This window comes from Styela clava, chromosome 12 (genome assembly GCF_964204865.1).
Source record: "Styela clava chromosome 12, kaStyClav1.hap1.2, whole genome shotgun sequence".
Lineage (NCBI taxonomy): Eukaryota > Metazoa > Chordata > Ascidiacea > Stolidobranchia > Styelidae > Styela > Styela clava.
In genome coordinates, this window is record NC_135261.1 from 11,350,162 (window position 1) to 11,360,085 (window position 9,924).

The following is a 9,924-nucleotide window of genomic DNA, read 5'->3' on the forward strand; positions in this document are numbered from 1 at the left end:
TAATTGCACTCTTGCATTTTAATGGCTGTTGTACACTAACAATATTATAGTCATCAAATAATATTGTCATCAAAATAGCTTCGAATTTGTTAAATGTAATTTTGAATTTGAGCAACAGTTTTATCTATATTAATGGCTGTTATCTAGTTTGCTGAAAATTACACAAAAAACAGAGTAGTAATAATTAAAATAGCATCTACAGGCTTTACATTATGCTCTATTAAGACTGAATCCATTAGAATTGCAAGAGAGTTAGAGTGCAATTTTTGAATTGTGCAATCTTCACTCTCAACACTCAGCAGTTTTCAAAACCCTGATTTTGGAGTCCTCCAATTTTTTTGACCAGTTCATATAAGAGTGCGATCTCCTTTCATAAATCTGAAAACATTGTATTCCAAAATACCATCATTAAGTCAGATGTAACTGCACATACGTTACCACAACATCGAAGGACAGGCGTTTATTGTATGATAGAGACAGATTTAGGATTACACAATAATATTCAGTTATTCGGTTCGATTCGGCGAAAATATTCGATTCGAATAAAAAAATTATTCAATTTTAGACAGCCCTACCAAGCATGAAATATTTTCGACAATTGCCAATATTTTTATTTGTATATTATTTATTTAAGCAAGGACGTGGATTCCAAAATGACGTCATCCTATTATACAAAGGAAGTGGGGGTGTGTGTTCTTAATACTAATTAGATGGTGATCATATAGATTGCTCTGTAGTAGTGCAATGGTTAAGCAATTTATTTGTAGTTTGTTTGTGGATTCTGCTCTGTGTTACTTAGATCGTTTGATATGCAGGTCAAATACAAATGTTACAACAAGCTAAAGAAAGATTGGAAATGACCACTGAACGAACTCGTCAACAACATTCTCGAGAAATGGATGGAAAAGAAGAGGAATTAGAAGAAATGAGAGTTTCATACCAGAAAAAGGTGAATAATTTTTTGGTGTTTTTTTTTAGATTTTTGGGGCTAACGCACTATTTAAAAAAAAAAGATGTGAGCATATTAGGGGTGTGCTGAAACTGTTTGTTTTGGCCTTTTAGTTTGACAAGCAAGAATATAATAAAACTTCATCCTGGTAAAGAGAGAAATACTATAAAAACATATTTATAAGCCTAATTTGATTAGTTTGTAATGAAAAGCTTGCTTACCAGTATGATGGAAGTAATAAACTATCTGTCTGTGACAATGCTAGTATGTACAAATCATTCTCCTTTGGTTTCTGACCGAGAACCTCAACAGCATAGTGTACGCAACTGACTATCTCCCGCAGCTGTAAGAGTTTTTACATTGTCATCCACCACTGGTTTTGAACCTGTAATTTCTGAGTAACGATCATGGTTTTAATGCAGTGGTTCTCAAACTTTTTGTTCATGTGGTGTCGAATCATCAGGGAAAAACTCACGCTGCACCTACACAAAAAAAATTGCTGCCTTCAAATAAAACTAAATTTTGTGATCTCAATGTCTACTTTTCTTCTTCATCTCTGCTCGATTTTGGGAGCCGCTGTTCTGATGGTTCAATTGCGTTAACCAGTTATTTGACTAACCTTTATGAACCTCACGGAACCCGGTAACGAAAAATGTGTGCAATGAAGCATAGAAAGGAGATTATTAAGTTCTAATTAATTTTCTAGATCAAGCATCTAGAAAACCAATTAGAAGAGGAAGAAGAAGAAAGATCTGCTGCTATGAAAGGCAGAAGAGAATTGGAACAACAACTCGCTGAGTTTAAAAACAAACAACCTTTTGCAAAACGAGATGCAGAAGCTGAGAAAAGGTTTAATCAACTCAAGATTTTCACAATCCTAAATATTACCTCATAATAATATGTCTCATCTGAGCTGTCCCCAATAATCCAAGAGTAGTGTTTAACTGTGTTACGATGTAATAATTTGTTGTTTCATTTTCAAATTTTTCTTCCTGAAGGTTGAGAAAAGATTTGAAACGATACAAAGCATTGCTGGACGATGCACAAACAATGATCGATCATTTGAAGACAGATGCCGTCAATAAACAACAATTAAAACAAATGAGAGCTCAGGTATGTAGTTTGACAAAACTGACATAGTCTTTATAGTCCCTGTGTAGTTATTTTGGGGATAATTAGACTGAAACCATATTATGATTTTACGTTTTGTTACACTGCACACAGAACTGTACCAATTGCTAGGAAATTTTCAGTGGTTAAAGATCGTATTTTTCTCCAAAAGGCTATTACTTTTATTTATTCGAAATTTTTCTGTTTTTCCTTCTGTTTAGTTGGAAGAGTCGCAATATACTTGTTCAAATGCAGTCAAAGCAAGAAAAGCAATTGAACTTGAGCTTGAAGATGTGCAGGCACAATTGGAAGAAATATCAAAAGCAAAACAAGAGGTAAAAACTACTCTCTTTTATATTTATAACATAGGATTCTTTTGCTTTTCATTCACCTACAATTCAAGCTACAATCCATGAAATACCTGTTTGTTCCACAAGCACTGTAGATAGTATCGTGATTAGAAATGTCCAAGAGAAGTTTTAATTTAATATGAAAATAGTGTGTCCGAGATCTAAAAAGTTCCAAAACTTGGCATATGACATCATTAGTCAGCTAAATATAATTAGGAATCAATGTTAATAGCAAACTAGAATTCTAAGATACCGTACCACTTACAATTGACTCCCTTCATAAGAATGTTCTTCTATTATCTGTGGTCGCCTTCATTTATCTTTTTTCTTAGATGTATAGTTCAAAGTTTTTCTTTTATCGATTTAATAACTTCTGTTAGAATATTCTGCGTGTCATCGCTCCCTAACCATTACTGGAATTTTTGTATCTCCTTTTTCCTGAGGTGCTGTTTTTTAGTTCATTTCTGAACTCTGTATGAACGTTTTGCATTTTTCATGTGGCGGAGTTTTTTTTTTGCATCTCACTACAAACTGAAATACCATTTCTGCTTCATTTTTTATATTTCTTTGTGTACATCATATATTTTCAGTATGATGAAACAAATAAAATAATATTTACTCATTCTCAAATTTTATTCAGGCCGAAGCAAAGATCAGCGTTTTGCAACGAGAAAAGAACGAACTTAATTCTCGAATAGAGGAAGATGACGATGATGCAAAAGAACTTGCAAGAAAATATAAAAATCTTGTCAACCAACAATGTGAAGATAGGAAAGAAATTGTTGAACTTAATTCACAAATGGATGATCATAAAAGAGAAAAAGAAATGCTCAATGAAAAGGTATATTATAATCTTTTTCAATGAAATATGGAAAACAGAAGTCTACCTTTTTTTCTGGTATTTTAGGATTTATCACTGTAAAAATAAATTTATTTTGACTTCATAATCAGCATAAAAGACGTTAAAATAATTGATAAAAACAAAATAAATAAAACTGAGTACAGAATCACGAAAGCAAACAAAACCTTAAGTAAGATTTGAAACATACAGCATTTAGATTGAAAGGTGACGTTAAAAGTATTGGCACTTGTTCGCTCACCCAAAAGTATTAAGTTAATTAGAACATGCACACACACATACATTCAATCAATCACGAAGACAAAATAAAATTAGACATGATATATTACGGTACTTAAAAAAAATATACAAACAAAATAAAAAACAGAAAATAAAATTTTGCCACAGCATATTGATAATTTTACAAGGATTGCCAAATTGGATACCGATTAGTTAACAGGAGTGAAATGAATATTTTTAATACACTTCTAAAAGGGTCTTACAGTTCCAGCAAATCATATTCTACGAAGTAAATTTTTATATTTTTTTTCTTAGATTTTAACTCTTCAAAGTCAGCTGGAATACTTGCAAGATAATACGACAGATAAATCGAATGTTATGAGACTCGAATCTAAAGTACGAGATTTGGACACAAAATTAGATTTTGAGAAAACGTCATCAAGAAGATTAGAGGTAGGTTAAAGTTTTTCCCAAAATATTCTCAGTTCTACACTTTTAATGTAGGAGTAATTATTGTTAGATTTTGATGAAGTGTATATTTTAGTGTATATTATTTGAAGATTTATCGAATGAAATGTGTAAAATTTGTTGTCAGATTATAATTTGGATGTTTTTGAGATCTAAAAATATGACATTTTTGATCTGTCTTATTGGCTTTGCTCTCACCATAATAAATATGCGACTCCTATTCTACCCTTTTTTCTCTTGACGGACTTTGATAATAATCTTTTTTGATTAAGTATGATCAGCAAATTTCGTATTAGTGTTGACTGGAAGCAACTCTTAATTATTCAGAAAAATGGCCTAATGCATTTTTATCATCATTCTTATCCTTCTCTAAGGTGCAACTTGAAAGATCTAAAGATCAAGTAGACAAACTACAGAGTGAGAGGGATTCACAGGCTGCAAGTGAACATAGAGAGAAAGAACAATGTAAAAGACTTCAGAAACAATTACGAGATGCTAAAGATGAACAATCTGATATTCTGAAACGGGAGCAAGAGGCTTTGCAGAAACAACATGAATTGGTGAGTGGGGTCAAAATCGTTTTTTTGTCATTTTTGAATCTTAGAATCAGAGACTGTAACCTCTGCTCTTTTTTTCTTTTACTTGCAACAAACTGTTTAAATTTTTCGACAATTTTTATTCACGAAAATTTAAAACAGACACAAACAGATTGGCAATCAATACCGCTAAATATGTTACTGCGTCTTTATGATTTCAATTGTATTTTGTAGGTAATATGCAAAACTTTCATTATGATTTAGAAAAGTTAGGCTCAAACGATTAGGGCAAATTTTCAGTGATTCTAGTTAAAACATAACTTTTCTATATCTCTCCGTTTTACGCTCTCTTGATTACTTGATCACTTTTGGCGGGCTAAAAAAATCGTTGTACAACATAAGATTTACGCATTATGCTAAGAGTTAGGAGTACGCATGTCAACACATCCTCTGGTTACCCTGCGTGGGACATAGACTCGAGGCCGTGGTTTGCCATATGATTGAGCCATCTTATCTATTTCCTCTCCACTGGGATAAAATTGTTAATCCAATTCTATCCTAAGTAAACTCTAATTAATTAAAATATATTATTGTAATTCTGAATTCATCAATCTGATTCATCTTAATCAAGAAAATTTATTTAAAATTTTGTTGATAATTTTAGTTTTATTTCAATTTTAGGAACTTGAAGTCATGGAATACGTGAATCAAAATGAAAGTTTACAAGCTGATTTGAAACTTGCATTCAAGAGGATATCAGATTTACAGGTACAGGATATCATTATTTGTGAGAAAAGAGTATAGAGTATTGTTATACTATTGATTTTACTTTAATACAGTAATGTAAAAATTCAAAGATACGTATCCTATATCCGACATGGACTGGTAACCGGACAATAGGCAGTGGTTCGCCATTTGATTGAGCCTTCTTATCCTTTTTTCACTTTTCCGAGATAATTATGTAAATCCTAGTACTGGCAGTACTCAGTACGAATGTTTGAAATGACTGCAATCTTTCTGATTCAATATGTTCTACCTGATTGGGTGGGTGGGGTAACCACTTTGGATAAACTTGGAACTTGATACCTTTAACTTGCAAACATAGTAAACACCTGTAACTTGCCACACATGACAACACATATTCTACAACTTTGCAGATTGCGTTCGAAGACTTAGAAGATTCTGACATGGAGGGATTCTCGGGATCTGACAATTCAGACTCTGATTCAGATGATGGTGGGGGAAGTAGAATATCCTCTTCCTGGAAAAAAAATAGAGTACCAAGATCCAGAGTCGCGGGAGGATCAGTGTCAACATCATCCGTATTATCCAGTAAACATAGCATCGCTTCAGAGGATGATTTTGCATACAGGTAAATATCCTATAACTTCAACATATTCTTAGCTATATGGATTATTGCCTCTTGCAAGGGTATGCAAGCAAGATTTACAACAGTTAGGTAGAATTTTTTCTTGGCAATGCCTTTCTTTCTCATATTCGCACAATTTTATCCATGGCTGTTTTGACATTTTTAAAATATTTGCACTGAGTGCTCATATGCTCTAATTTGAGAGTATATGACCTTGTTCAGAAGTGGCATTGTTGTAAATTACTGCTTAAAGAAAAAAGCTTTTTATGAAAAGATGGAACATCTACTTATGCTTCAACTTGGTGTTTAATTTAAAATGAGATATCATACAAAGTATTTAGATACTCGTCTCCCTAATTCCAAGATAACGATATACTAAGTGGAATAAAATAGAATTGCTGTATGCAGGTAGCTGCCTTTGGTTGAAGTAGGGATCTTCTTCTTTTTTATATCTGTATAATATTTGCTTCTTTGCACTAATCTTCCTGAAACCATTTTCCTTCTCTTTCATGTCTTTCTTTTTCCACCTCTTCGACTCTCTCCTTTCTCCATCTGGATTTCACCTTCAACTAGAAGAAGAAAACGAGCTCCTTCACCAGATGAAAGTAAGTTTTCTGACAGCAGCACGTCCACCGTTCGAAGTTTCGAAAAAGAAACAGAAAAGGAGAGAAAAGAAAGAGCTAGAAAGACAAGGAAAAAGCTTTTGAAGGAGTTGAAATACGTTAAAACGAATGGTGAATCGCCCAAAGATTTTTCAGACATTTTATCACACCGAACAGCTTCTGTAGTTGGCGGAGCTGTCAGTATTGCAGAAGACTTCGCAAAAGAGTCAGATATGAGCGGGCGTTCCACTGTCATGAGCAAAATGAGTTTCGGCTTCACTGCTGGTGTAAAAGACACCATGTCACTCTGTGGGGATTTAGCTAATGACGACATAGACTTTGATTCTGTCAGCATGCCTGATATGTCTGCAAGACCAAGTTCTGCAATGGGAACTGGAGGAAAATATGAATCAGGAACGAAAAGCAGAATATTGTCCAGAGTTGGTAAAGCCGGAGGCAGGAATGCAATTAAATTAGAGTTGGATAGAATGAGTAAAACATTAGCTGATGAAGATCCATCTGTCTTATTGTATTCAAGCCCCGCAGATATTTCAGGCAAATTGGGCCTTGGAAAAACAAGATCATTTCGAGCTCTGAATGAAAATATAATGGCGGTGAAATCAAGACAAAATCTTCCAGAAAAACAGAAAAAGAAATTAGCGATTGTTGATAAAGTCAACAGTGACATCTCAACAATGAAAGAAGATCTCACATTAGAAAAAATATCTGGCCGAAGAAGCATTGATTTCGCTAAACGCCGTGAATCGAGGGAGTCATTTGGAAGCAGCGGCGAGCAAGATGACGCTTGTTCATTATTCAGCACTTCAAGCGGATCGTCTAAAATTTCTGCAGAATCCTTATCAACCCGAAATCGGAATTTCAGTGTGCAGTCAGAAGCAGCTATGGGCAGAGTTTCAATGGGCAATTCATATATGGATTATGCTGGCGATAATCAACTCGATGATTATAATAGCGTTGACACACTTACAAGAGGTCGTCCATCCTCTAGAAACTTCTCAAGAACTGATGCCGATTTGTCTGAAATTCAGGTTCCTCGGAGAAGCAGATTTTTGAAAGATTTTAATTTTGGCACAAGCAGTCAAGTAGATATGAGATCTGCAAATTCAAAAATAAGACAGAAGTCGAGGAATTTTAATAATGATGAAGATTCTTACTATACGGATGGGGAATATACCATCCCTACTCGCATTGATCGACGAAGAACAACCTCGGCATCACATGGATTCGATCAAAACGATTTCTCTGGATCAATTTCAAATTTAAGGCTGTCTCGAAAAACAGGAAACTTCGATTTTGATTCATGGTCTGATTTAGACGAAGATTATAGCAAAAGTTCTCCGATTCGGACCTCTTCAAGAATGTCTGGTAGAAATCCACAATCTGCGAAACGAATCTCTCCACGTGATGTGTCAAAATACCTTGGGTCTGTCATAGGTAGCCGCTCATCAGGATCTTGGGAAAGCGACAATCGCTCAAATAATAGTTTCGATGACGACGATGTTAGTTTGTCACAATATGGTATTGACGATAACAATTTTGATCATTCAGATATCCAGCCTACACGACAAACTAGCAGACGATCATTTAGTCAACAGAAGATAGTTGGTACCAGAAGCAACCATGGCATGAATATGATGCCACGCATGCTAAATGTCAGACCAAACAGTAAATCTGGTCAACGATTTGATTATGAAGATGTTGGATCCCCTCACGAACGAGGTCGCTCAGTTTCTCGCACAGGCAGAGATAATTTTCGGTCCGCATCAGCTGCTTCATTTCAACAACGTGGCATGTCAGTAGATGCTCGCTCACAACAATCAGCTGCTGTTAGAACAAGAAGTTCGTCAAGGTCTGGAACTCGAACTCGCATGCAAGAGCGCACGGCACCTGACACTACAACTCTTGATGATAGTGACATCAGTATTGATAGCATCATCAGCAAATATCTATATAAAACATGATGGCACTTTACATGGATGTGCATTTCTTTTTAGCAAAATCTCTATCTGTTGTACATATTACTTTCTTTCTTTCTTTGTCTTTCTGCAGCCTTTGTATGTAAATTTCCAGTTTACTATCATGATCTTCTATCTCCTAACTTCTTATTTAACAAAAGGTGAATAGAATTTATTTTTTTATTTTAGTATCTAGATACGCATTGAGTATTTTTTCACCGTTAAGACTTTAGATAGAACTCTTGACTTTTAGTTGGCTATGCCAAGGACCTAGTAGAGGTCCATTGTTGTTAAATATTCTTGTTGAGTGTTTCATACCTTTGCTTTAGGACCCTGTTTTACAAAAGCGCATTTCAAGTAATAGAAGTATACAACCCAGCCCTTTTAATGTTTAGTTAATTGACTTAAGGAATAACATCTCTTTGCATAAAATAGCAAGTGTATTCATTTCAATTTGAATTTTATCTCATTTTTACAGATCAAGAAAATATTCTGACAGCTCGGATAAATCGTCAGAGCATTCCGCTGTTGTCGCACCTACTTTCACTAAGCATGATTCAGATGAAGATATTTAACCATGAAAAACTATGAGCTTTTCAATTATATTCCTTCTGTCAAGCATGAGTTTAGGGTATTTGATTGCGTAACCATGCTCAGCTGTGTATGTTCAAACGTATCAACCTGAATTTTCTTTTTTGCTCATCTAAATATAAGCGTAACATCTTATTTTATCAAAAATCTTTCTAAAAATTTAATTGAAATTTATTCATATTATTATTACTTTCTAACGTCACCATTAGATGATTTTAACATGATTTTCTCATGAATCTATTGTTTGTGTTTGCTAGAATTTTATACCAAAATATTTTGATTTTACTTTTTTGTCAGTGATATTATTTTTGTGCTTTGGCAATGAGTTTCTCGAAATTCGTATAACTGTTATTAAATAATTTTTCATAGTATAGATACGTGACTAAAATACAGCATCAATTTGGCTGGTAAAATGAATGCTTCTGCCTTAAAAACGTATTATCAGCTTCATGAAACAGTATCAACTATTCATAAATTAACTGTTTTTTGTTTAAACAAATCATTTGTGTATATGCACGTACCGTAAATTTATTTTTTCATAGTTCGGGGTGAAAAAGTTCTCTGATTTTGGGCACACCGGCTTAGAAGACGCACAATCGATTTTAGATAAAATTGAATTTTGAAGCACACCTTATTTATGGTCCTTAAAATACGGTGCTTTGATGACATTGTGTCCAATGCATTATACAATCACATAAACTTCATAGTGATTTTATTTTAATAGGTTATTCTTGCCTTATTCTTTAAAATTTAGTGATGTGTGATCAGTCTACTTTGAATTTAGATGAAAATATTAAAATTGTGGTTTGGATTGATTAGTAGTTTTTAAATTTTACAACATAATCATAATTTTTTGAACTTTGTCAAGATTTTTCAATAAATCTACTCTATTGTA

General features: G+C 33.8%; 1 protein-coding gene across 4 annotated transcripts in view; it reads left to right on the plus strand.

The window, feature by feature from the left end:
- LOC120329435 (unconventional myosin-XVIIIa-like) overlaps positions 1-9,924 on the plus strand; it is a 48,109-nt gene extending 38,185 nt beyond the window's left edge. For 3 of the 4 annotated variants that reach the window (XM_039396058.2, XM_039396060.2, XM_078118294.1), the window contains 11 exons: positions 816-949; positions 1,656-1,798; positions 1,948-2,062; positions 2,281-2,394; positions 3,050-3,250; positions 3,803-3,940; positions 4,330-4,515; positions 5,173-5,259; positions 5,649-5,863; positions 6,434-8,599; positions 8,917-9,924. In XM_039396058.2, coding sequence (XP_039251992.2) covers positions 816-949; positions 1,656-1,798; positions 1,948-2,062; positions 2,281-2,394; positions 3,050-3,250; positions 3,803-3,940; positions 4,330-4,515; positions 5,173-5,259; positions 5,649-5,863; positions 6,434-8,444 — 3,344 coding nt within the window. In that variant the 3' untranslated portion in view covers positions 8,445-8,599; positions 8,917-9,924. The remainder of the gene's footprint in view (positions 1-815; positions 950-1,655; positions 1,799-1,947; positions 2,063-2,280; positions 2,395-3,049; positions 3,251-3,802; positions 3,941-4,329; positions 4,516-5,172; positions 5,260-5,648; positions 5,864-6,433; positions 8,600-8,916) is intronic. The other variant, XM_039396061.2, reaches the window with a different exon arrangement.